The 25959-nt window shown below is 39.5% G+C and overlaps 2 protein-coding genes across 2 annotated transcripts in view; both read left to right on the top strand.

The window, feature by feature from the left end:
• The window catches only part of LOC115738933 (salicylate carboxymethyltransferase-like), a 95176-nt gene that overhangs the window by 53019 nt on the left and 16198 nt on the right, over positions 1–25959 (top strand). The gene's annotated exons all lie outside the window — the stretch shown is intronic.
• LOC125312983 (salicylate carboxymethyltransferase-like) lies at positions 19776–21613 on the top strand. The gene is made up of 4 exons (XM_048273105.1): positions 19776–19945; positions 20301–20732; positions 20873–21127; positions 21230–21613. Exons 1-4 carry the CDS (start codon positions 19871–19873, stop codon positions 21587–21589), a joined length of 1122 nt encoding a protein of 373 aa, XP_048129062.1. The 5' UTR covers positions 19776–19870; the 3' UTR covers positions 21590–21613.

Raw genomic sequence — 25959 nt, 5'->3', positions numbered from 1 at the left:
ATAAAAAGATACCTATGTGAAGGATTATACGAATCTCAAGATTTTCTTGAAGCTGTAGAACGATGCGGGGTAGTAAAAACTCAAAAATGCTATTTTTATTCGAAGTTGTTGATGCACGTAAGGTAAGTTAGGTAAGTGGCTAATCGGCAAGAGAGAAAGGGGTTCGTATCATTACCGGCGATTCCTTTAAGGAAAATATTTTACAAATTATTTATTTTATGCGAAAAGAAACGGAATCAAGAGAGAAGGTAAAACGCCTATCAGTAAATACTTTCTCGTTATCTGATAGCCAATCATGAACAGGAGCATTATCTTATGAAGTGTCTTTTTCATCCATCGTCAGCATAACATACAAATTAAAAAAGGTCTACTCTACCGGACCTTTTTTTTTTTTTTTGCTTTTTGTTAAGTTTGCTGGTGTCTAGTATAAAACATTTTTCTCTCGTTAAGAATGACTCTATCTTGTTGACTGAGGACATAGGGTCGAAGGTTCTTTCAAATTGGGTTGGGATTGGTTAAAAAATCTCGGGTTTTCGTCTATTTAGTTGAGATGTTTACGAAAGTTCAAATTAAAATATATACATGCCCAACACTGTAAATATATATAAATATGACCACTTATTTAGATACTCACTTTAGCTCGTTACATATATAAAATTCGTTCAATGTAAAAGTAGTTCGATATACCCTGAACGAAGACTTTCGGTCTGCTTTCAAGCATAGAGGCCGATGGATAGCCGACTAACCCCACTCCATGTTCTTAACTATTAGCTAAACACTTTTGACATTTGTGTTAGCATCCATACAACGTGAGGGTCTATGCGTGAGTCTTCTCTTGTCGATTAACAAATTCAAGAAACGGCCACACAGCATGTTCTTTGTCCCGAAGACCTGCCTTGCTTCACAGGTTATAAATCATGTGAGAATGCATGGACGCACGTTTTAGTTTCCACAAAGCACAAATTGCACCGGCAATCAAACCTTTTGTGCTGTGACTTCATGGATTTATGTGGACTTTTTCTTCAAATAGAAACTGCAAACGACCATTGCAATTTAAGCACCGTTTGTTTCATGGAAATTGCTTGATCTTACAAGATATTTTTCTTGAAATGATCGCATATATCATTTGCAAAAATGAATCAACAAAAAATATTTTCATCGTCTACAAAAATGTTTTGATATAAGTTGTTATCGATAATGAACACGAACGGTACAAGTGATCATTTTAAAAAAATGCATTTTTTTCTAATTTTTTGTTTTTCGCGAAACTAGAGAGCATAAATTGCGTGACGTCACTATGGAATACAACTAGGGTCCTCACGCACCACACTTCATGTTATTTTCCCATGTTCCATTCGAGTTTTTCAGAATTGAGATGCAATTTCTTTCCTCGCAATTGCCTTACTAGCGTGAAATAAATGATGATAATTATATTGTCATCACGTCATTCGAATTTGAAAAGGATAGCTTAAGTCGTCCTAGTAAATGCCATGGAAGTTCAATGCGAAAGAACAATTCTTTCAATAAACCACGATATTGGAGCAGTTAATTAGGGCGTTGAAGATTTGTAATTCAGAAATTAGAGGTTGTGCATTTAAATCCCACTAAATGTGTTCAAATTGCTCGAGGTTAGGATCACATGCACGGGCCAAAAAAAGTGGAGAGGCGATCGGTACGTAAGGCTTGCGTGAGGTTTCATGAGCCTCTAGGAAGTCGGGTTTTTATGCGGCGTCCTAAGTTATTGTGTGTAAAAACAATGACTCTTTGAGTGAACCGATCGAGCATAAAAAATGACTACTAACAAAGATTTCGAGTTTAGATATTATTACTCAGTACATCATCAGTTGAGGCTCTTTCTACGTACTCTAGTGTCAGTAGGCCCAAATTTCACGAAACATATAGACTAAGTTGGTTTGATAATCGAATCTCTATATGGTCATGAGATCGGGCTGTCCATATGTTAAAATGTCAAAGTCGTAAAAATAAGCATCTTAAGATATAAGAATGTCAACAGGAATGATATAAGTATGTCAAGAGGAATTGGAGATAATAAAATTCTACATTCTTCAGTGCATAAAAGTTAGAAGTGCTTAAAAAAAATGAACATTACTAAGTTTAACCTATCCGTGAGGGTTATTTTCCTATATACATTTGTTAACACCAAAATCGGCCTCGGCTTTAAAGAGTCGGAAAGCCCATGAGAGTGATTTGTCATTTAAAGGTCCAGAGCTAACATGTATCGGTAGCCAATAACATGATACAGCTGACGCTTGAATAAGCAAAACGTCGGTGACACCACGAGGTTTGTACGTTACACTAACAACAAAGTAGAGTAGATAAGTTTATAGTTCAAACTGTTCAAAGGATAAGAAGAGCAGTTATCAAAGACAATCCAAGAATCTAGGGATAGGGTACGGAACATAACCATCATCGATGGTTAAACTTTGTACTTTGCTATATATATTCTCAGTGCATAAAAGTAAGAAGTTCTTAAAAAAATTTACATTACTAAGTTCTACCTATCCGTGATGGTTATTTTCTTTTTACGTTTGTTAACATCAAAATTGCCCTGGGCTATAGATATTGGGAAAGCCCATGAGAGTGATTTGCCATTTAAAGGCCCAGAGCTAACATATATCGGTATCCAATAACATAATATAGTCGACACTTGAATAAGAGAAACATCGGTAACACCACAAGGTCGGTACATTACATGGACAGATAAGCGGAGCAGATAAGTCCGTAGTTCAAACCATCCAAAGGATAAGAAGAGCAGTTATCGAAGCCAATTCGGGAATCTAGGGATAGAGTACGGAAAATAACCATCACCGAGGGTTACACTTTGTACTTGGATATATAGTCAGAGATGACTCTTTGTAAAGGATCTGAAATCCAATCAATAATCAATAAAACTTATCTTTTTATTCTGCAATTTATCATAGATGTCTTTCCTTTATTGCATTTATCTTTATCGCAAGATTTATCTTTCAATCCATTTATTCACTTCCTGTTTGGAGTCGTTACAAGAACCCGTTTAATCATCAAATTCAAATACTCTACACATTTGGTGAAAGATCTTTCATCGCGGACATTTCTGGAAAAATATCTTTTTGGCATGGCTAGTGGGACCAATTGTAGTTTGACTTGAGGAAGTGTTGATGGCTAGACCGGAAATTAAGGCGGCAGCATCGCCAACGAGTATCAATCTCAACTGCTGTCAACGACTGACGGCTAGATCAATAGCAATGTTGCTCCGACCATAGTACTAGGTAAATATACCACGGGAAATTATCGATAATGAATGAAGAGAGTTGGCCCCAGAAACTGTTTCGGTGGCCACCATGAAGAGAATGTTTGAGGAGTTTGCCAACCGTATGGTCAACTATCTTTCTGATGTTCTCAAACCAATGATTGCCACTATGGTAACGGAACTAACTTCCAAGCCAATCGACCATTGTCTGACAAGGAGTAAATTCACTTGCAGATGGGGTGTCGATAACATCTACACTTTCCGAGTGGAAGCAGGGGTTTGAATCAAGCGACCATCCAAGCGGGTGTCAGGATACTCTAGGGGACTAATACCGTCAACCGCCAGAATCAGAGCGGAGTTGTTGGGAGGGGCCTTAATAACCCTGCAATGTGAGCAGATTCCCACACGCCAATGTAGATGGGAATGCTGTAGAAATGAATCATACACCTAATGTTATAGCATCGGGGATGGAAAATCCAAGAGTCTGTGTTGCCAGACACTGACTATAACGTTAGACCGGGTAGCAATGCTGGATACCCTCTGGAGGGAGCAGCTAACCCACCGAACCCAATAATATCGGTATGGGTGTCTCTATGCGTCCTGGGTCATACCCGTCCACCGTGTGAAGCGAACAATGTGGCAAGACCTCTGTCTTCACCAGGGGGCAGGGACGAAACACTGTTTAGATATTTGATCCACTCTGGGACCAGCATATCGTTGAAAATGCTACGGTTACTGTGATACAAGGCGTGGATGTTGAAGAAGGAATGATTTCAAGGCCCATCTATCAGAAGCCATATCCTGATTAGGTCGATAACGTGCCATATCCGTAAGGGTATAGGATACCCGATTTCATTGTGTTCACGGGAGATGATGATCAATCGGCTGTTGAACACATCAGTAAATTCACTTCTCAATGCTGTGAGGCGAACAATGATTGGAGTGGAGCCTTATGTTAAGGTTGTTTTTGCTATCGTTGTCTGAAACGGCATTTACGTGGTATACAATGTTGAGGTTGATGTCTTGTATTCTGTTATTGAAGAGATTATGAGGCGGTTCCGAAAGGCCCCCTACGACTAGACAGCACGAGATTATGAGGCGTTTTATGTTCAGTTATAGAAGGATTTCTATGGGAAAATTAAATATTTTAGGCTATGTGGGCAATTTTGTAATTTGTGCCATGTAGGGTTTCGCTATATATGTTTAGGGCGAAACAGGTCTCTATAATAGAGAGGGTGTGAGAAAGAGCGGCTGTACACTTTTCTACGTTATTAGTGAAACAGATCTCATCTCCCCGTGGACGTAGGTAGGCGGAACATCTCTGCTGCCGAACCACGTAAATTCTTGTGTTGTGCGAATTTCCATTACTTTCTTGCATCGTTGATAGGATCGAATTCAGATATTCGACATACAAGTCTGGCACCTAATTATGTGTAGAGCTAGGAGGACACGAAGAACAAGTTCCACGCACAGTTCTACTGAATGGTACCGAAAGTTACCTTGTCTGAGTTAGCCAATATTAGATAATTTAATGATGAAACAATTGAATAGTATATAGCACAGTTTAAGAGATTGAGAAATCGTTATATGGTTACTCTTGCTGAGAGGGAAGTGACAGACTTGGCGAAAGCCGGTTTGAAGTTTAATTTTAGAGAATACCTAGAAGGCCAAAAATTTAGAGACTTGTTCCCTTTAACCGCTGCGACAGTGACATTTGAGAATCTGTGGAAGGAGAAGGACAAAAAGCCTTACAAGGACTATAAGCATAACTTGATTTTAGCGGATTGTGAGAGTTCTGATGAGGGCAATGATCAGGATGAGCCGATTGAGATCATTGTTGCCAAGATGATCCTAGATAAGCCGTATGTATGCTGGGCTTTGAAGCCAGCAAGGGTAAGAGAATCAGTTATGACTAAGGCAAAATAATTTGAAAGTTATTCATTTGATGTGACAAAGTTGGACGAGATTTTTGATCTCCTTTTGCAAGATGGCCTTATCAAGTTAACTGGAGGTAAGAAGATACCGACCAAAGAAGAGTTATCCAATAGGAGGTATTGCAAATGGCACCACTTTTGGAGCCATAGTACATCCAATTGTATCATTTTTAAGGGAACGGTTCAGGAAGCTATCCACCAAGGGAAGATTAAGTTCCCCGAGTAACCAAGAAAGAAGATGGAAATTGATGAGTATCCTTCTCCTCAGATGACCGGTATGGTGTCTCCAGCGTCTGAAAAGGGACCACCGCTGATGGTTCTGTGCCAGAGGTGTCATCAAGAGATGAGCTATGGTTTTCCGTCCAGATACGGCAGGACGAAGCCAAGGTACAAGTGGCAACCGTCGCCATGGGAATCGAGATATGAGGATCTGCATGTGGAAGCATACATGTACCATAGAATCAATACGCATTAGCGTATTGCTATTGAATGCCAAGATGTTGGGACCTAGGAATAACTCACGTATGCAAGGACCTGCCGCCAAACGGTCTCCACCTCAACGTAACCATCCAATCAAGGCTGAGACTTGTGAGGTTAGACCTGAAGGAGTGGATAAAAGGTCATTCAAGCAACGCCACCTAGATGGCGACCTAGAGATCGGTACACTGGGTGAGCCGAGTAGGAAGTACAACTTCTATGTTCGCTACTTGAAGCCACCGAGTACCGGTATTAACGTTAAAAATATTGAGCCTACCGGATGGGGATTGGAGTTTGAGGATGATGATTTTCCTTCATTACTGAGCCGGAAAACTAATTGCAAGGGCACATTGAAGGTTCGTCAAAATCCTCCTAAAGGGCAGTGGTTTTCTATCCAAAAGCAGCAAGAGAATATAGGACATGCCGATGCTGAAAATTTAGGGGCATGTCTAGGACTCAAAGGCGTTGGATTCAAAGAAACAAGTTACAACTCCAGTTACAACAATTGAACTGACAGTAAGAAGCTCGAGAGTCAAAGAAGGCTAGACCGCAGAGTCTAGCGTGAAAAAAAGAAGATAAGGAGGGGTCAAACTTAGCGCAGAAAGTTATGGAAAAGGAACAAAAGTCTGAGTCCCTAAAGGTCAAATCAAAATTCGACCGTGCCGAAGCGTCTGCGTTGTCTGTGGGATCGAATATGATGCAGGCCAGGTTGCTCCGTAATTTTTTAGCGTTGGCGATGAGGGTGGCTTCACCGGAGAAAAATGGAATTGAAATTGAAGAGACGCCTGAGGCCAAACTTCAATTTACCGACGGGGATAATGTAGAGTTCGAAAAGTTGCTCAAATATAAAACAAAGCATCTAAAAGTACTGATGATGATGGGACGAGTTCACGGTTGACCAGTTAACCGAATTCTGGTCGATGCTGGTACGACATTGAACTTAATACAACATAAGTTCTTGAAGAAAATCAGGCAGAAAGATGAAGATGAGATCCTGATAAATGTCACCTTACCAGACCTCACTGGGGATGTTAGTAAAGCTAGGGGGCAGTGGTAGTAGATTTGGCTATCAAGAACAGATCGTCAAAGGCCACTTTCTTCATAGTGAACGCTGGTTTGTCCTATAATTTGCTACTGGGTAGAGATTAGATTCACACAAATCAGTTTGTACTGTCATCCCTGCATCAAACTCTGGCTTTCTGGAACGAGGATGAAGTGAAGCATGCGAGAGCAAATCACAGCTCTAGCATCACTTGGGCAGATGTCGTTCAGCTTGATGTAAGCGTGGATAACAATGCCTTCGTGATTGAACCACCAGAGGTTAGCACTAAAAAATTATCTTATTGCTGCATTACTAGTAAGGGATTAGAATGGATGCCGAAGAAGAATAGGCTGGCAAGAGAGGAATTTGATGTTCTTGTTGGGGTCCATGGGGTTTACGGTGGTCCGCCCATGTAGGCAACCACACCCATGTCAACAGTTGAAAAGGCATCATTGAAATGACGTCTTTACGTTGATACATATGTCCCTCTGTCAGTTTTAAGAAAAGAGGAACAAGAAAGAACAGAGACGACGACAATATCTCTCCCTTCTTCTCTTTGGAACGTTAAAGGGGCGACAGATTCTCTCGTTGCATTGTGTACATTTAATCTGTGAAAAATGAGGTACGTCCTTTCTGTGATGTATTTCTCCTATCGGTGATTCAAGATGATCTAGGGCTTGTTAATTTCGTGTAATCCGCTGCGTATGTTTATGGGATCCGTTTCCATCATTGGTATCAGAGCCTTTATACCTTGTTTCCTGATCACATACGGATTTATGGTGAATTTTGTGTTCTCTTATTTTAGGCAAATCATTTTTCGGGCTTTGTTTTTTCTGGCTGGAGAGTTTTTCGCCGATTGCGGCCAAATTCCGGTGAACCATCACTTGGCTTCGCACCAGCAGGGTCGTCTCGCCATGGAGAACAAAAGCCCTAAGTTGTCTCGACATTTGGTTGATTGCCGGAGACGAATTCCGCGGAGTAAGTTCGCGTTTTAGGGTTTACGTCTAAGCCAATTTTTGCTCGATTCCGGGCAAAATACCTCACCTTTTTTCATTGATTCTTGGATCTATGTGGTCGTTCCGACATCATATTTCAAAACCCACTATTAATTTTGGTTTATGGTGGGTCGTCGGAGGAGAATCGGCGATGGAATGAGCGGCAGAGGAAATCGTTGTTCTTACGTGAAGGAAACCAGAAAATTCCTTCCTGTTCGTGCGCAAGAAGGAGAAGATCACGTGCAAGTCATGCGCGGGCGGTCCCCCCCAAAAAAAATGGTGCAAAAAATAAAAAGGAGGGGGCCCAACCGGCGAAAGTGGGATTTGAACCCACGCCCACTCCACTTACGTCTAGTGCCCATTACCACTCGGCAATGTTGGCTTCAATGGTTTACACTGGTGCAATAATTTTAAGAAGGGGTAAAATTCTGATTTTGCCCTTAGACGTGCGCGCGCACTATCCTTTTGGCCCCTAATTTGTGCCAGAATTTACAATTTTGCCCCTAGCCGATTAATTTATGATATTACCCCTTTAGTTAATTTACAATTCATTTCCTGCCCATGTAAATTAACTATTTTTCCCTTACATGCAATATTGTGAATATTTTGCATGAAATTAAATATACTTGTCATTTATATCTTGTATTGTGAAATTAGAGTATGATTTGATACGTGAATTATTTCTATATTAGTTCAAATCATGCTATGCCATGCTATTATTATTTTTTATGATTACAAGATAGGTGGATCATTATATGATTTATGATCTTTATTCAAGTGGGGAGTTTTATAAAGTTTTAGTAACTTTAGCGAACTCAATTTTACATAAATGATTATATTAATGGTAATTTCAAACGAGGATTCTTAGACGATGATCGGGAACATAGTGACCTTTCGAATCCGAGACCTTATGTGAAATTATTCATTAATATAATTAGTTAGTGTAAAATAGATGCAAATAGATGCATAAATGTTAGGCATTGATAGTTCGTGAATACATGTCTATAGAACTTCGTGTTCGGATACAATAGCTATAGCTTCTTAGAATATCATAGTTGAGCTTGATTAAGGAGTGAAATTGAATGACGAAAATTATGAAAACTGGAATATGAGAATCCAATATGTGCTAGAAGAGGAAGAAGCGGTATGAGCTCTTCACCTAGTTATGGAAGAACATGAAGATGGAAATACTGCACGATATAGAAGAGAAAAGGAAGCATTTGCTACATGGAACAAGACGAACTCCATTGCACGCATTATGTTGCTGGGCGGCATGAAGAATGATTTTATGCGTGAATTTAGGCATTTCTGAAAATGCCAAAGTCAAGTGGGAGGCATTAAAAACTAAGTTTGGTTAGACATCGGTCACCAACTTGAGACATATCATTATAAAATTTGACACATATATGATGCCTCATGGGCAGAATATGAAATCGTATTTTGTGGCGTGTGTCAAACATGATAAGTGAACCGTAGGATACATGCCATATTTTGAAGACCGATGAGTAGCAAGTGCAAGCAGTAATATGTTATTTACCTCATAGCTGTGTGCATATGAATATCCACTTAATCCACAATAAAAAGTAAAGACTTTTGATGATGTTACGCAGCATCTTTAACTAGAGTTGGTCCGCTTTCTGGCAACCGAACTAGATATTGACATTTGCTATCTTGGTTCTAGCTCATATGGGGCTTTGTGCTCCAAGCGTAAGCATCAAGGTGGGTTTAAAAAGTGAAAAGGACAAATGAATATATCCTTCTGGATAGAAATCGAAGTTTAACCAATATTAGAAAGGAAAACGTCCTTTCAAGAAACACATGTCAATAGTGAAGTGCTTTAGTTGTGGCAAGAATGGTTACTTTGCTCACAATTGTTATAAGCCAAAGAAGTTAGAAATCCTTTGTTCACTTGAGAGTGTTACTTATGTCTGCAGTTTAGTCCTTGTAACTGAATCTCATCTTTTGTGGATTGTAGACGTGAGAACCACAGATCATGTAGTGAATGACGGAAATGCCTTAGTGGAATTTCAACAAGTTTCACATGGAGCAAATGAATAAATGTGGAAAACAATTCCTAAGTAGAAGTTAAAGGAATTGGCACCTGCCAATTGAGTATGCATGGTGGTCGCACCCTATTTCTATATATTGTGTTACATGCTCCAAAAACTCGATGGAATTTAGTTTCCGTGTTAGTTTTGGTTAAACTTGATTTTAGTTTGAACTTTCATAACGATGGCGATAACTTGTCGTTGGGAATAAGTTATTATATTTTTGAATGGTTTCACTGTGCTGATTATTAAGTACAATAATATTAATATTTGTTATTCCCTATTTACGTCTTTTGTGATGATGTGAATACGGGGCATGCTAGGGTCGGTCATATTGGCCAATGGAAAACATTTGGATAAGCCAAAAAAAAAAGGGGGGGCTTATTAGGCAATATTGAAAAAGTCGATTTGCCTATTTGTGAGCTTGCCTAGTGGAAAAATAAAGAGGAAACCATTTGAAAAAGGGACAAGAGCTTAATTTCCTTTGCGGTTGATCCACTTGGACATTTATGATTCAATGAATGTGAAAGTAAGGCACGGGACTGTTTATTTCATCACTTTTATAAATGATTACACTCGATTTGGACATGTCATTTTTTGATTTTTCATAAATTTGAGGCATGAGTTGCTTCGAGAAAATTTTCTTCGAGCTCTTTCAAAAAAAAATGAATAATCCAATTGAGGTCGAGAAAATTTATCTGATCGGTTCGGACATTTATGTGATAAAAAAGGAATAGAAAGATATTTGATTATTCCAACGATTCCTCAATAGAATGGAGTTGCAAAGAGAGAAAACATGTCCCCATGAAAATGGTTAGGTCTATGATAGCATAAGCTAATTCCCTTATCACCTTTTGGGGTGAGGTTTTGTTGTTTGCTGTCTAGATATTTAACCGTATGCCTTCTAAATCAGTTACCTCTACTCCATATGAGTTGTCGATAAATCGATAATAAGATTTCAGTATTTCTTAGACCTTGAGGATTTGTTGCCTATACCCACAAGTTTTTCCCACAAGTACAAAAAATTGGGCTCTAGAGACAAAATGAGTATCTTCATGAGATACTAAGAGCACTCGAAAGGGTATATGTTTATAAGTGAGCAAGAAAGTGAGAAATGAAACTGAATTCAAATCACAAGATGTCACATTCTTAGTGAATGAATTTCCAACAAAGGGTGAGATAAGTGAAAAAATTATTCTTCGTTTGAAAACTTGGATAGTGATAATGATTTTACTAGGGCATCTCATCCAAGTGGGAGCAATGTGAGAAGTGGGAATTTGTTTCGAACTAGTCTCAATTGCAACCACTTGATGTAAAAATATTGTCATTATCTAATCCGAGTGGGAGCATAATAGAGAATGATGTACTAAGTGTACAATCTCCAATTTGGCGAACAAGTCGCAATAGCATTCTCCGTCGACTCGTCGACATTTGGACATTAAAGGTAAAGCTTTCATGGTTGCTCCATAATAAGAGGATGAGCCAAGAAATGTAAATGAAACTCCGACTTGCCCCGATAAGGAAAAGTGGATGTAAGCAATGGAAAAAGAGATGGAGTCAATATGATCGAATCAAGTTTAAAAACTGATTGATTTTTCGCATGGACATAAGGCCATTGGGAGCAAGTGTGTTCTCAAAATAAAGCCCAAAGCTGATGGCTTGATTGAGAGATATAAAGCTCGTCTTGTGGTGAAATAGTATAATTAATTCATCTCATTCTGGTGGTAATTAGTATGGATCTTGAATTACATCAAATGGATGTGAAGACTGCTATTCTCAATAGAAAATTAGTAGAAGAAATCTATGTGAAACAACTTATTGGGTTTATTACGGAAGACCAAGAACAAAACGTGTATCGATTTTTGAGATCGATATATGGCCTCAAGTAGTCTTCGATATAATGATATATACTTTTTCGTAATGCCATAGTAGCAAATGATTTTGCAATAACTGCTGAGGATAATTACGTATATATCAAAAGATTCAAAGATCAATGAGTGATCTTATCATTATAAATTGATGATTTACTAATTGCTAGAAGCAATATGGAGTTTACTGATATAGTCAAGAATTGGTTATATTCCAATTTTGAAATAAAAGTTATGGGTGAATCTACATACATTCTTAGAGTTAAGATTTCAAGATATTTTTCAATGAAATTGTGATCTCTTTCACAAGAGACTTATATAGATGAAGTCATTGAATGATTTCGTATACAAGATTGTAAACCCAAAGATACTCCTATTGCAAGAGGTGAAGGCCTAATCCACGTAACGGGTCTTGAGACTCCACAAGCGATTGAAGAAATGGAAAGTGTTAAGTATGCTAATGCTATTGGAAGCTTAATGTACACTATGAAGTGTACTAGACCTAATACTTATTATGCGGTTGGAATGGTAAGTGTACCAGTCCAATCTAGGTCAAGCACATTGGATTGCCGTCAAGAGATTCTCGAGGTATCCGAAAAGTGCTGCTAATTTTTACTAAGTTATCAAAGTAGAGATCTGTACTTTGAAGGCTACACTGATGTTGAATGAGGAAGAGGTTTAGATAAGAGGAAATCTACTTCTATGATTTCTTCTTACTTAGCAATGGCGGTATATCATGGAGTAGTAAGAAACAAACGTGTATAGCCTTATCCACAATAGAAATTGATCTCGTGGTGTTATCAACAGTAGTACAAGAGAGTGTTTGGCTTAAGAAACGTGTGGTTCAATGAGGTGTTGGTAAGGATGCTACGGATCCAATTATTGGTTAATTGTGATAGTTAAGTAGCAAAATCTTACACTAAAGATCTACTGCTAAACTAAATATATAGACACGAAGTATGATTTTGTGAAAGACATGTTTATATGAAAAGATGTGAACATACAATACATATCTATGCATAGAATAATAGCAGATTTTATGATGAAGTTAATTCCTAGAGATATCTTCCTTGGTTATGCGTTGACAAAGGGATTAGTTCCCCGCATTGAAATCTCTAGAAGTGCGTAGAAGTGAGAGTACTGGATATTTATATTTTCCAAAGTTCACATCTAATGGTACATGTTATCATTATTGATGCTTATGAGTTTGTATGATATTTATGCATATTAATGCTTAGTGCATTGTTTGATAAGGTATGTAGGACAGATGGAGATTAGCCTACTCACACGGGTAATCGCCTCTATTTACTTTGTGATAAATAGAGATAAGACAATTTTAAACTCATTATCTAGGTGATAATTGAGAGCTCCAACTTAAAGTATAAATGTCGCCTTAGCAGAGTGTCAAGATGAGGTCATAATATTTATTATGTCCGAAAGTGAAATAACCCACATATTTCACTTTATCCGTCTTTAATGCCGGATGTGAGTTCTAATGGATTCTTTTAAAGAGAGTAGATTTGTGAACTCAAGTTAGACATTGAGTATGTCTAAACTATCATTTGTACGGTATTAAGAGAAAAGACATACGCTCCATGGGAAAGGAGAGAATACCGTAATACGTACTTCATATTACGTATGCATGAGCTGACCAAAAAGAGTTTGGCAAGAGTTTTGATCTCAACTCTACAGCCGTGTGAGACTCTTGAGGATAAAAGTTCCTCAATTTAGTCCCCTCATGACTCTTACTTATTCTCAAGATTTCTTTTTCGGTGTTCGCTATCTTAGGGTGTTACCAATGGTCATGAGATTGATTCGATCTAATGGGACATTTCTAGAAAAGTGAGCTGAATTGAGATTGAGAGGTTTAAGGGAAGAGGAAGATCAATTTATTTTGACGTCATATTCAATCTTTGTATTCACAGGTCGACCAATTGTGACTATTTGAGTTTAGTCATGATTGTGAATACAATGTATTGTATTTGAGTAGTCAAAGAGATCGAGAGAGATATGATGTAAATGTGATCGATTGATCTAGGGTACTGCATATTGGATCTACTCTGAATTAATATGCCTATTTTGAGCTGCTATATACTCCTAACGGATGTATGGCAACGAGCTCTCATAGTATGCTGGTCGCACGGATTATTTGTCAATATGAACTTTGCAGAAAAGAGAGAGAGTTATGTTTAACCTTTCGTGGGTGAGTGGCAGTAGTTGACCCTCCGTGAGCACGTGGGATTTGCTTGCCCTTCATGGGCGAGTGGGAGATGTTGGGCTCCATGGGGTTTACGGTGGTCCACCCATGTAGGCAACCACACCCATGTCAACAGTTGAAAAGGCATCATTGAAACGACGTCTTTACGTCGATACATATGTCCCCCCTCTCTGTTAATTTTAAGAAAAGAGGAACAAGAAAGAACAGAGACGACAACAATATCTCTCCCTTCTTCTCTTTGGAACGTCAAAGGAGCGACGGATTCTCTCGCTGCATTGTGTATATTTAATCTATGAAAAACGAGGTACGTCCGTTATGTGATGTATTTCTCCAATCGGTGATTCAAGATGATCTAGGGCTTGTTAATTTCGTGCAATTTGCTGCGTATGTTTATGGGATCCGTTTCCATCAGTTCTTTATGGGAAAAGATAACTTGTTACAAGAGCTTGTTGAGCGGTGCTTTTGCTTCTTGGCAAATGCAACAGAGGAGGCGCCAGCCATAACAGATTGAGTCGAGGACTTTGAGGAATCTTTCCTGAAAGAATACACTAAAGTCTTGGAGACTAAGAATCCCTTAGTGGAAATGGTTATCGGTGATGAGGGGCACAAACAGCTTACCTTTGTAAGTGCCTTGCTAGAAGAAGAATTCAAGCCGAGTTAATCTGTTTGATAAAAAAGCACAAAGGTGCTTTGCCTGAGACTATCATGGAATGCCCAGGTTGCAAAGAGACGTTATTGAGCATAAGTTTCTTATCAAGGAGTTCAGACCATGCTAAAAACCCCCTAGGAGATTTGCTCCCGTTGGGGTATCGAAGGTTAAAGAAGAAACAGAGAGGATGTTAACGGCTGGTTTCATTCGAACCGCCTGGTATGCTTAATGACTCACTAATGTAGTCTCGGTAAAGAAGAAAAATGGAAAGTTAAGGGTACTCATCGACTTCAGAAATTTGAATGCAGCAATGCCGAAGGGTCAAATGAGATGATATCTTTGATGGATAGTCACCCAGAGTATAATCAATTTTTCATTGCCGAAGAGGACGTGCCAAAGACAGTGTTCAAGTGTCCAGGAGCCATAGGAACTTTTGAGTGGGTGGTGATGCCATTCCCATTAAAGAATGTCTGTGTGACGTATCAAAGGGCGATGAATTTCATCTTCCATGACATGATCGGAGACTTCGTCAAGGTGTACATTGATGACATCATCGACAAATCGACAAAGATTAGTCATCTTGACTATCTCGAACGATCATTTGTTAGGATGAAAAAAAATCAACTAAAAATGAATCCCCTAAAGTGTGCATTTGGAGTTAGGGCAGGTAATTTCTTAGGATTTCTGGTTAATGCTAGTGGTATAGAGATTGGTATGAACAAAGCTAAAGCTATCCAGGAATTGTTACCGTCGACGACAAAGAAAGAATTGCAAATGGTGATAGGGTAAATAAAGTTTCTGCGTAAGATTTATTGCTAACCTGTCAGGGAAGATAGAGGCATTTTCCCACTGCTTAGGTTGAAGAACCCAGAAGAATTCGTGTGGAGGGAGCCACAACAACTTGCCTTTGAGCAGGTGAAGCAATATTTGTCTAATCCTCCTATTTTGATGCCACCTAAAACAAGTAGGCTGTTGAAACTCTCTTTCTCGGCTATCGATACAACAATCGGGAGCATGCTGGATCAGGAGAATCATGAGGGCAAGGAACAAGCGGTTTGTTACTTTAGCCGGATGCTGAGTAATACCAAGAGAGATACACAACCTTAGAAAAGATAGGCTTGTCTAAGCTCAGGCATTTCATGCTGTCTGCCATTGTCCATGTAATCTGCAACACGAATATTGTTATGTTCATGCTAAGCAGGCATATTATTAAAGGCCGGATGGCTAAATGGGCATTTGCCATGTTTGAATTGGATCTAGTTCCCGTTCCAATGAAAGCAGTTAAGGGTTAGGATCCATGTGTGGAAATTTAAGAATATGAAAAGGAAAATTACGCCCAAGTTATACCCTGGATATTATACTTTGACGAATCCAGCGTAAGCCAAGCATCAGGGATTAGTATCTTAATAGCTTCTCTAGGGGGCAGAAAACGAGATTAATGCTCAAACTAGATTTCGAGTGCTCTGATAATCAGGTGGAGTATAAGGAGCTAATAGTTGGCCTGTATATCTAGGAGACTCTCAGGAAGTGATTAATCAACCAAGAGGGGAATACCAATGGTTGAACGAAAATTTGATCGGATATTTCACCGTAACCAAAGGCTTGTTGGAAAAGTTTCCCTACCACAATTTGATTCATATCAAAATATGCCATAACGCGGAATCTAATGAGTTAGCTCAACTGACGTCAAGGTATAGTATAACTAAGGCTTTAGCTGATGCTATAAGTTCCGAGGTAAAAAATGTTACCGCTGATTGAAAATCGGATCATGGCCTTTGAAATCAATACTACCGACGTTCAAGAGGATTGGAGAAAACCTTACGTTGAGTATTTGACGAACCCCGTATCGTGAGATAAAGCTTTTGAGGGGCGAGCTCTCAAATATGTATTAGTTGGGGACGAATTATTCAGATGGACGGTAGAGGGTATTCTGCTAAGATGTCCAAATAAAGAAGAAGCGTTGAACACCATGACTGAAGTGCATGAATGGCTTTTGCACTACACGGATATTTTTGGCCGACGATAACCTAGGATTGCATTGATTATGCAAAGGGTTGCCAGGCTTGTCCAATGCGTGGGCAAATACAACGTGTGCCTGCTTCCATGTTAAACCCGATAGTCAAGCATTGGCCTTTTCATGGCTGGGCTCTGGATATTATTGGCAAGATCCACCCACCGTCAATCAAGAAGTATGGCTTTATTTTGGTTGCCACGGACTACTTTACTTAATGGTGGAAACTGAGTCTTATAAAAATATAACCCAGAAAACCGTAAGCTTAAGCTGTAAGAATGCGTGGTTTAATATTTATATATTCCAACACTCCGTCTTTCACTTAGTCTGGTCTTTTTGGCCTAGTACTAAGCATGAAAATATTCATCTTTTTGCCTAGTACTAAGCGTGAAAATATTCATTGGGAAGGTAAACAGAGACCTGGAAAGATTTGAACTCGGGATCTCCTGCTTTGATACCATGAAAGATTTTATGGAACCACCGCCAACTGTTCTAAAAGTTTAAGCTGTTAGAAGAATGCGTGGTTTAATATTTATATATTGAAACAAACAGCAGACCAAGGGACTGTGTTTACTGGAAAAGAAGTATTGGAGTTTGTTCAGTCCCAAGGCATTAAGATGATACACTCCACTCCTTATTAGGCGCAGACTAACGACAAGTCAAAGTCTCCAGTAAGACTTTAGTTATCGTAATAAGAAGCACTTGGAGAAAAATCCCAGAAAGTAGAATAACACATTGTCAAACATATTGTGAGCATACCTGTTGAAACCTAATTTTGTCGGTCCTAAATTTTACTTTTTCCGTGAAAAGGAATAAGGCCAAATTAGGTAAATATACATATTTTCTTTAGTATCACAAATAAAGACAAAGAAAAATATAAAAAATTGCAAAAAATTGAATCGGACCGCATCGACCCGGGGCCACGAGGGCGAAACCCACCCTGCAATCCCTTTACTCTCGTTGCCCACCACTCAATGGCAAGTGAATGATGTCCACGGAAGAAAACGTGCAGGAGGAGGCAAGGGAGATATTTGAAGAGGTCTTGGTGAAGTCGTGGAAACGGGGCCAACACAGAGAGATTCTCAGACGACATCAACAATTTTTCTGCTATTTTAGTTTTATTACCTATAGGTTTAAGAAAACTCGTCAATAAAACTCTTGAAAATAAATAACATCTTTTATATTTCAGCAATAATTATTGGGGGGTGAGCATGATTTGGTTCTCTCAGGAACCGGAAACTAGACCGGTGATCCCAGTTCCCAGTTTTCGGAATTGGAGACTGGACCGGAAGTCCTTGGAACCGGACTAATCGGTCGGGTCATGCTCAGGGGAGGTCTAGTGAAACCGGTAAGTTACGAAGGCTTTTTATGTCCAATACATTCTGCATAGTAAAAAGAAATTATGCATGCATAAGTGCAGTACAGCAACAGAAACACACAAGCCTTCCCACTCCCCACCTTATATTCTTCTACTACTCCTGATTACGGCAACGGGCATTGACAAAAGTACCCACTTGCCACGGCTGCTCAAAACTGTAATTAATTACAATGTGAAGCAGCTTTTTGTAGAAGCCCAACTGAATATAATGTCCCGGGGATGTTAATCAGTCAGCAAGATGGCACAACATGAGGTGTCAGCCCAAGGATTGTCTCTAATTTCTTGGATGATTTTGCTGTGCGGAAACAAATGATCGAACAATAAATAAACAGAGGAAGAAAATAAATCGAACACCAGTTATACGTGGTTCGGTCGTAGAGATCTACGTCTGCAAGAAGAGCAGCGACGAATTTCACTATAGAACAAACGATACATGGAGATTACAAATCACACTCGAGTCACTTAAACGTTCCCGGTGTGGCTCAGCCTCAATTACATTCAATAACATACATAGTGTTTAGGCTCCCAATTCCTTACGAAATAATCTTTCAATCCCATAAAGGAATTACACAAATCTTACCACTAAAGTTAATCGGCTTTGACACTTAAATAGTTGATATAATTCTCACGAAGAAATCCTCTGCCAAGTACTCGTCGAAAAACGGGGCTTCAATATCTAAATGTATTCAATACGTCCCAAGCACTCACGTAAACAGGCACTTCAAGACTCTCGCATCAACAACGGCACCAGAAAAACGGCCTCAATCACGGATATACATGTTGCGCAACTAAAACCTATGGAAGAGGACTCCAACATGGACACGCAAATCCAGCTATGAACTTTCCTTTTTTATCGTGACTCCAACACATAACAAATTCAATAATTGGCAAAATTTGTTTTCTAGAACTCCTGTGTATCAGGTTTTTTTTTAAAAATTGCGTTTTAGTGGAGAACTAGGTTGATTTGTTGCGTCTGTATGCGAGATTTAGCTACAGATTATAGACATCAATGCCACAAGACACTGTAGTGTAGTATGTATAATTTCCCATTAATTATCGGTCCGGTTTCCCGTTGGAATCGAAAATTGGACCATCCGGACACCGGTTCCACTTTTAGAAATGGGAAATTGAAACGGTAACCTCTAGAAACAGACCTAACCGGCCGGTTCAATTCGTTCGGACGGTTTCCTGTTCGGCCAGCCTATCTTGCTCACACATAATAATTATGGCAATATAGCATGTATCCTAAGTAGCACCAATAACGACACACGACATGTTATACAGCACGACACGATACGCAGACAAGTCATTTCTAAAATAGAAAATTCTAACACGTTGGGACAAGTTATATACTAAATATATATTTTTATATATACATGATAAATTATCATATTTAATATATATTTAAAAATATACATTTCGATCCCTAAATTATTGAAAATGCTTGTTTGAAATTGACCTGTATGTGACGAAATGGTGTGTTAGGATGCTAGACTCGTGTATCGCTAGTATAGTTGGAGCGTTGAACACGTGTTTATCGCATGTCAGGGAGTGTCAAAGAGTGTCAAAGTGACGGGGAGTGTCGGACACGATACAACACGACACGATACGGAAGCCCCGAAAAGTGTTGGTGCTTCCTAACATATGCCTAAACTCGTGCTCACATGAAGAAGCACATGTGCCTAAACTCGTGCGCACATGAAGAAGCACATGTGCCTAAACTCGTGCGCGCATGAAGAAGCACAACACGACATGAATGTCGCAAGTATCTTGTCTTCTTTTTTTTTTTTTTTTTGTCCTTGATTTGGAAGGAATCAGAATTCACACGGCCGATAGAGATCCCACCAAATGGACTTGTCCGGTACAAAATTCGTGCCCATGCGTGTTTCACATTCTAACTGAAACACAACTTAGAATCAATCATCGACCCAAAGTACGTTTAAAATGTCTATAAATAGAAGAGTCTCAAACCAATTCGAACGCAAGCCAATTAGAGAGAGATGGAAGTCATGCAAGTATTACACATGAATGGAGGAATGGGAGAAACAAGCTATGCTAACAACTCATTGCTTCAGGTGCGTCTCTCATCGCATAAAATTGTGGATTAAACTGCATCTAAAGATTGATTATTACACACTCTTTTGGTAATTATGTGCCATAACATATTCTCTTCATTCTATATGAAACTAGTTTTTTTGTTTTTTTTTTTTTGCGACATTCAAATTCGAATCAACATAGCAAATATGTGGAATCCACAAGATTTGATCGTTCTATATGAAATGTTCACCTTTCAATCGAGAATATATCATTGTTCGACAGTAGAAGATATACATAACAAATGAGATTTATCTTTTTGTCCGTGAAAAAAACTAAAGATACGAGCCTTTTCTCTTTATCCAGAGTCAATGCCTTCTTCTTTTTCTTTTGTAGAGAATGGTGATACTGATGACGAAGCCCATAACCGAGGCAGCTATTACTGCTCTCTTCTCTGCTGCCGACACCGCCTTCCATGCAAGCCTCGCAATCGCGGACTTGGGCTGTTCCTCTGGCCCCAACACTCTCTTTGCCATGTCTGAGATCATCACCATCATGATCAATCTCTGCGAGGCTACGAACAGCAAGCTGCCGGAGTTCCAAGTGTTCTTGAACGATCTCCCGGGGAACGACTTCAATACCATCTTCAGTAGCCTCTTGCCGAGATTCCAAGAAAAGCTTAGCGAGCAAATGAAGGGCAAGTATGGAGCGTCAGCGACCTTGTCGTGCTTCTTCAATGGGGTTCCCGGTTCCTTCTATGGGAGATTGTTTGCTCGGGAGAGCCTGCACTTGATTTATTCTTCGTACAGTCTCCATTGGCTGTCTCAAGTAATATTTTGGCCCACAGTTTCATTTGTTAACTTGATGCGAAACAAACTTACTCTCTCTCTCTCTCTCTCTCTCTCTCTCTCTCTCTCTCTCTCTCTCTCTCTCTCTCTCTCTCTCTCTCTCTCTCCTTGTTTTATCAGATCCCAAGAGGGCTAGAGGGAAACAAAGGCAACATATACATTGCCAGATCGAGCCCTCCAGAGGTGATTAGGGCATACTACGAGCAATTCCAGAGGGACTTCTCGACATTCTTGGAGTGTCGTGGGCAAGAGTTGGTAATGGGAGGGTTTATGGTTTTGACCCTCATGGGTCGAAGAAGCGACGATCCTTCAAGCAAAGAGTGTTGCTCCATTTGGGAGCTCTTGGCTGTTGCTCTCAATCAAATGGTCTCCGAGGTAACCAAAACAAAAAAGAGAAATTCAAAAGAATTGTGATTTTGCAATTGTTTCTAATCTTCGGTAGCACAATCTAAATTTTACATCTTACCACTAATCTAGGGACTCATAGAAGAAGAGAAACTTGACTCCTTCAACATCCCTAACTATACTCCCTCACCAAAAGAAGTACAACCGGAGGTCCAAAAGCAAGGCTCTTTCTCAATCAATTGCTTGGAGGTGTCCGAAGTGGATTGGAGTAAAATTGATTCAGATTTCGACCCTAATGTTGTCTCGGAGGATGGGGGATACCATCTGTCCAGGTGCATTAGAGCTGTGGCCGAGCCCTTGGTCGTCCATCACTTTGGGGAAGAGATCATCGATGAGGTCTTCAAGAGGTGCAAGGCTCAACTAGCCGCTCGCATGTCCACGGAAAACCCCACGTTCGTCAATGTCGTCATTTCACTGAAGAAGGTTGCCTAGATAAGTCACAAAAGTTCACGAATAAATACATGTCACAATTTCAGATGAAAAGAAAATAAAGAGGAGGAAATGGGAAGTGAAATTATGTACTCGTGCACTTCTCATTCATACTTCTTCCGCTTGTACAAGAGGACTTATATAAAGTTCAAAGAATGATTAATAAAAGCAAGTATATATTCTCTAATATAGGTGTATCAAAGCTTATCCTAGATTGATCACAATCCCCGATTAAGTGTATTAATTATAATTGGAACAAATACGTATCAAGTATAATTGAGACAAATCCCCCGAATCTCGAGCATATCTTCCAACAGTCCCCCTCAAGCTGGTGGCTTGTAGATGTCCAAGATGCCCAACTTGCTTAATAGATATGCATATTGCCCGTGACAAAGAGGCTTAGTGAACATGTTCGTGGGTTGTTACGTAGTCCCAATTCCTCTTGTGTCAATTGCCCCTTCTTGAATCTTCTCTCCGGTAAAATGACAATCCACTTCTATATGCTTTGTTCTTTCATGCATTATGGGATTAGATGCAAGTTTGAGTGTTGCATCATTATCACAAAACAACTTGGTTGGTCCCTTTATTTGTACCCCAAGGTCTTGAAGTAAGCTTCATAACGATATTATCTTGCAAGTGGTTTTTGCCATAGCTCGATATTTTGCTTCTGCTAAAGACAATGAGACAGTTGGCTGCTTCTTCATCTTCCATTAGAGTAGAGATTCTCCCATTTTAATACAGAAACCTGTGATGGACCTTCTACTTATCGGACAAGTTGCATAATTTACATCGCAACAAGCCGTCATTTCCCTGTTGCATTTCCTGGAAAGAAGTATCCCGAGTCCCAAGCATTTCTTCAACTACTTCATGACTTTCAAGGCAGCATTCATATGGGATTGCTTTGGTTTATGCATAAATTGGCTAAGTGTTCGCACGGCATAACATATATCCGGTCTAGTCATGGTTAGATATATGAGTTTTCCAACGAGTTTTTGATAACTTAACGGATCTCCGAGCATGGGATAGTCATCTTGAGATATTCCTGCATCATAATCCAATGTGGTTAACTTGATATTTTGCTCGATTAGAACAACAGTTGGCTTGCACCCGATAGACTCCGCTTCTAATATAATCTCTAGCACAAACTTCCGTTGGCTAAGAGAGATTCCTTGATCTAAACAGAGCTATCTCAATTTCAAGAAAATATTTAGGTGCCTAAATCTTTAATGTGAAAGGTGGAATGTAGATACTCTTTAAGATTCTTCACAACGGATTCATTATTTCCCATGATAAGTATGTCATCAACATAGATCATTAGATAAATAGATGACATACCTTTTGTCCATGTAAATAGAGCATAATCATATATGGACTGTTTAAAACCGACGGATGTAAGTGTGTTGGTAAATTTTGCATACCACTTGTCGAGAAGCTTGCTTGAGGCCATAAAGGAATTTACAAAGATGGCATAATCTAGACTCCCCCTGTCTCCGTAATCCTTGTGGAAGATCCATATAAATCTCCTCATCCAAGTCACCATGAAGAAACGCATTGTGGATATCCATTTGATGTAGTGGCAAGTCACGAAAAGCAGTAACCAATAGAAAAGAACAAATTCTAATGTCCTTTGCCATGGGGGAGAAAGTCTCATGGTAATCAAATCCTTCCCCCTTTATGAAACCTTGAGCAACTAACCGAGCCTTATATAGTTCAACTGAACCATCTTCTCTATATTTAATCTTGTATACCCGCTTCCATTCAATCGGCTTGTGATGGGAAGATAGTGGTATAATATCCCATGTATGATTCTCCATTAGGGCTCGTAGTTTTGCCTCCATAGCCTTTTGCCAATGTGGATCGATCATTGCCTCATCATAACTAGAAGGTTCTAGTTCCTCATATATACGGCGAATGCAACACATATACTCTAACAACAGCCGATTAAAGGAAACATGTGAGAAGATAAGATAACGAGTACCTGGTGAATTCAAGGTGGCACATACATAATCCTTCATCTTGGTCAATGGGCGAGTGATACGACCAAATCGCCATGGTTGGTCATGTTGATCCATTGAATATGGTTCTTCAGTTGTTGATGCCGAAGGAGATGCCATTTGAGAGTATTAAGACTCCTCCTCGGTTGTGATGAGAGGATGCTCAATTGAATAATCCAATGCTGTAGAAGTTTCATCAAATGTTGGAAGTGATATATAGCCAATGTTGAATGTTCTGGAGGAGTAACAACAATATATGATTCTCCGGAAGATAAATCTTCTTCGGACAGAAATTGACGATTAGTTGTTCTTGTCACTAGACGTTCAGATGAAGAAACCTCATCTCGAAAGGGAATATGTCCTCATGAAAAATGACATCCCTGGTCACAAAGAATTCTCTTGTGGATGGTTCAAAAACCCGACATCCCTTTTTGAGACTTGAATATCCCATAAATACCCGTCGATGGGCACGAGGACCCATTTTATCCCGAGGCCCCATGGTAGTCACATAACATAAGCAACCGAAAACTACGAGATGGTGAAGTTTTGGTTTCTTCCGATAGAGCAACTCAAGTGGAGTTTTACCGTCTAGAATACGTGATGACATGGGATTGATCGGGTAAGTTGCCGTGACCACACAATCTCCCCAAAAAGTATCGGGAATAAATGCTAGGAATTTAACAGCACATACTACTTCTAAGAGATGACGGTGTTTACGTTTAGCGACTCCATTTTGCTATGGGGTGTAAGTGCAAGAACTCTCATGTAAAATTCCATTCGTGGAGAAGAAGAAAGCACATTCACCATTGAAGAATTCTCCTCCATTATCAATATGAATGCGTTGAATCGATTTCCCAAACTGATTTCTTGATAGAGAAAAGAAGGTTCTCAAATGAGAAATGACTTGACTCTTTGATTGCATGAGAAATACCCATGTGGCACATGAGAAATCATCTACAATTGTGAGGAAAAATCGAGAACCATCATGATGTGGAGTGTGATAAGGTCCCCAAACATCAGCATGGATTAAGGAAAAATATTGTCTACACGAGAGTTGCTACTTTGGAAGGGTGCATGTGCTTGTTTTGCTAGGGGACAAATGGGACACTAAGGATAAGGAAAAGAAGCAGTATGACCCAATCTTTGATGATTAAGAAAATTCTTATCATTGATAGCAGTGTTACACAATGATTGTTTAGTCAATTCAGTACAAGATAATTTGGAATTGCTTGGAGAATTGATCTAAAAATAAAGCCCTTGAGAGATTCTACCCAATCTCATCGGTTTGCCGGTCGAAAGGACCTAAAAGAAGCACTTATCAGAATTGAATAGGATGCGACAGGAATTTTCCTCACAAGCTTGAGAAACGGAAATAAGATTGAAATGGAATTCAAGAACATAAAGCACGTTTTGTAGTGATAAGTGGATTAATATTCACTGTGCCGATCATCATGACATGTGTGACATTTCCATTTAGAAGTTGTACTAAGGCAAGAAAGGATAACTTTTTTACATCAAAAAAGAAACTTTTATCACAAATAATGTGGTCACTAGCGCTCGAATCAATTACCCATGCGTCCTTGGAAATTGAGTTCATCAAGCAATAAGAAATACCTATGAAACTACCAGCTTTATCAAAAGCATCCAATTTCCTCGAAGCTTTCATCAGCTTTTGATATTGATCATGGCTAATTGACTTGTCGGCACATTGACCGATTACCGAAAAGCTGTTGAAAATTCCTTTTTCCCTTTCTCTCCAAGTTTGCCATGCAATTTCCAGCAATTATCAATTGTATGATGCGGATGTTTAAAATAATCGCAATATAATTTACCTTTTCCTTTAAAATTCTGACCATTATTCCTTAATGACATGGCAGGTGATGGACTGATATAGACCGTCCGATCCAGGAGGGATGAGAGCGCATGGGCCATCCGATTCATAAGGGGACAGTTGCGATCGTGGGCCGTTCGATCGTCTCGCGAAATTTGAGCCTCCATTCCTTTCTTGAAGGTTCTCTGTTCTTCCTCCGAAACTCTCGATTTGCATCTCTGTTTTCCATTTGACCTCTGGCAGCTACTCCTCTCTGCGAAACATGGGTCGCCGCTGCGGAATAGCTCCTTCCTCAGCCTTTCCGTAGTCCGATGTGGCGAGACATTGGCTTTCTCCTCAATAGCAAGTTGGTAGATCCGGTGAAGTGTAAGCATGGGCTCCATGGTCAAGATCTGTGATCGAAAAGAGAGGTAAGACTCATTCAAGATGAGGACAAACCTCGTCACTTTCTCTCTTTCCCTTATGGCTTTGTATTGTTGCAAGAACGGCTCCGGCCATTCAAGCTTTTCCTCAGCCGCCTCTAACACGTTCGATAGGGCTGAAAGTTT

The sequence above is a fragment of the Rhodamnia argentea genome, chromosome 1, assembly GCF_020921035.1.
Source record: "Rhodamnia argentea isolate NSW1041297 chromosome 1, ASM2092103v1, whole genome shotgun sequence".
Classification (NCBI taxonomy): Eukaryota; Viridiplantae; Streptophyta; class Magnoliopsida; order Myrtales; family Myrtaceae; genus Rhodamnia; species Rhodamnia argentea.
Note: the sequence above shows the minus strand (reverse complement) of the source record. Positions and strands in the feature narration are given on the sequence as shown.

Excerpts from the sequence above, each read along its gene's own strand:
- LOC125312983 (XM_048273105.1), top strand. The coding sequence starts at position 19,871 with ATGGAAGTCATGCAAGTATTACACATGAATGGAGGAATGGGAGAAACA. Across the intron at positions 20,733-20,872 it reads GTCTCCATTGGCTGTCTCAA|ATCCCAAGAGGGCTAGAGGG; the intron begins GTAATATTTTGG and ends TTGTTTTATCAG. Across the intron at positions 21,128-21,229 it reads TCAATCAAATGGTCTCCGAG|GGACTCATAGAAGAAGAGAA; the intron begins GTAACCAAAACA and ends CCACTAATCTAG.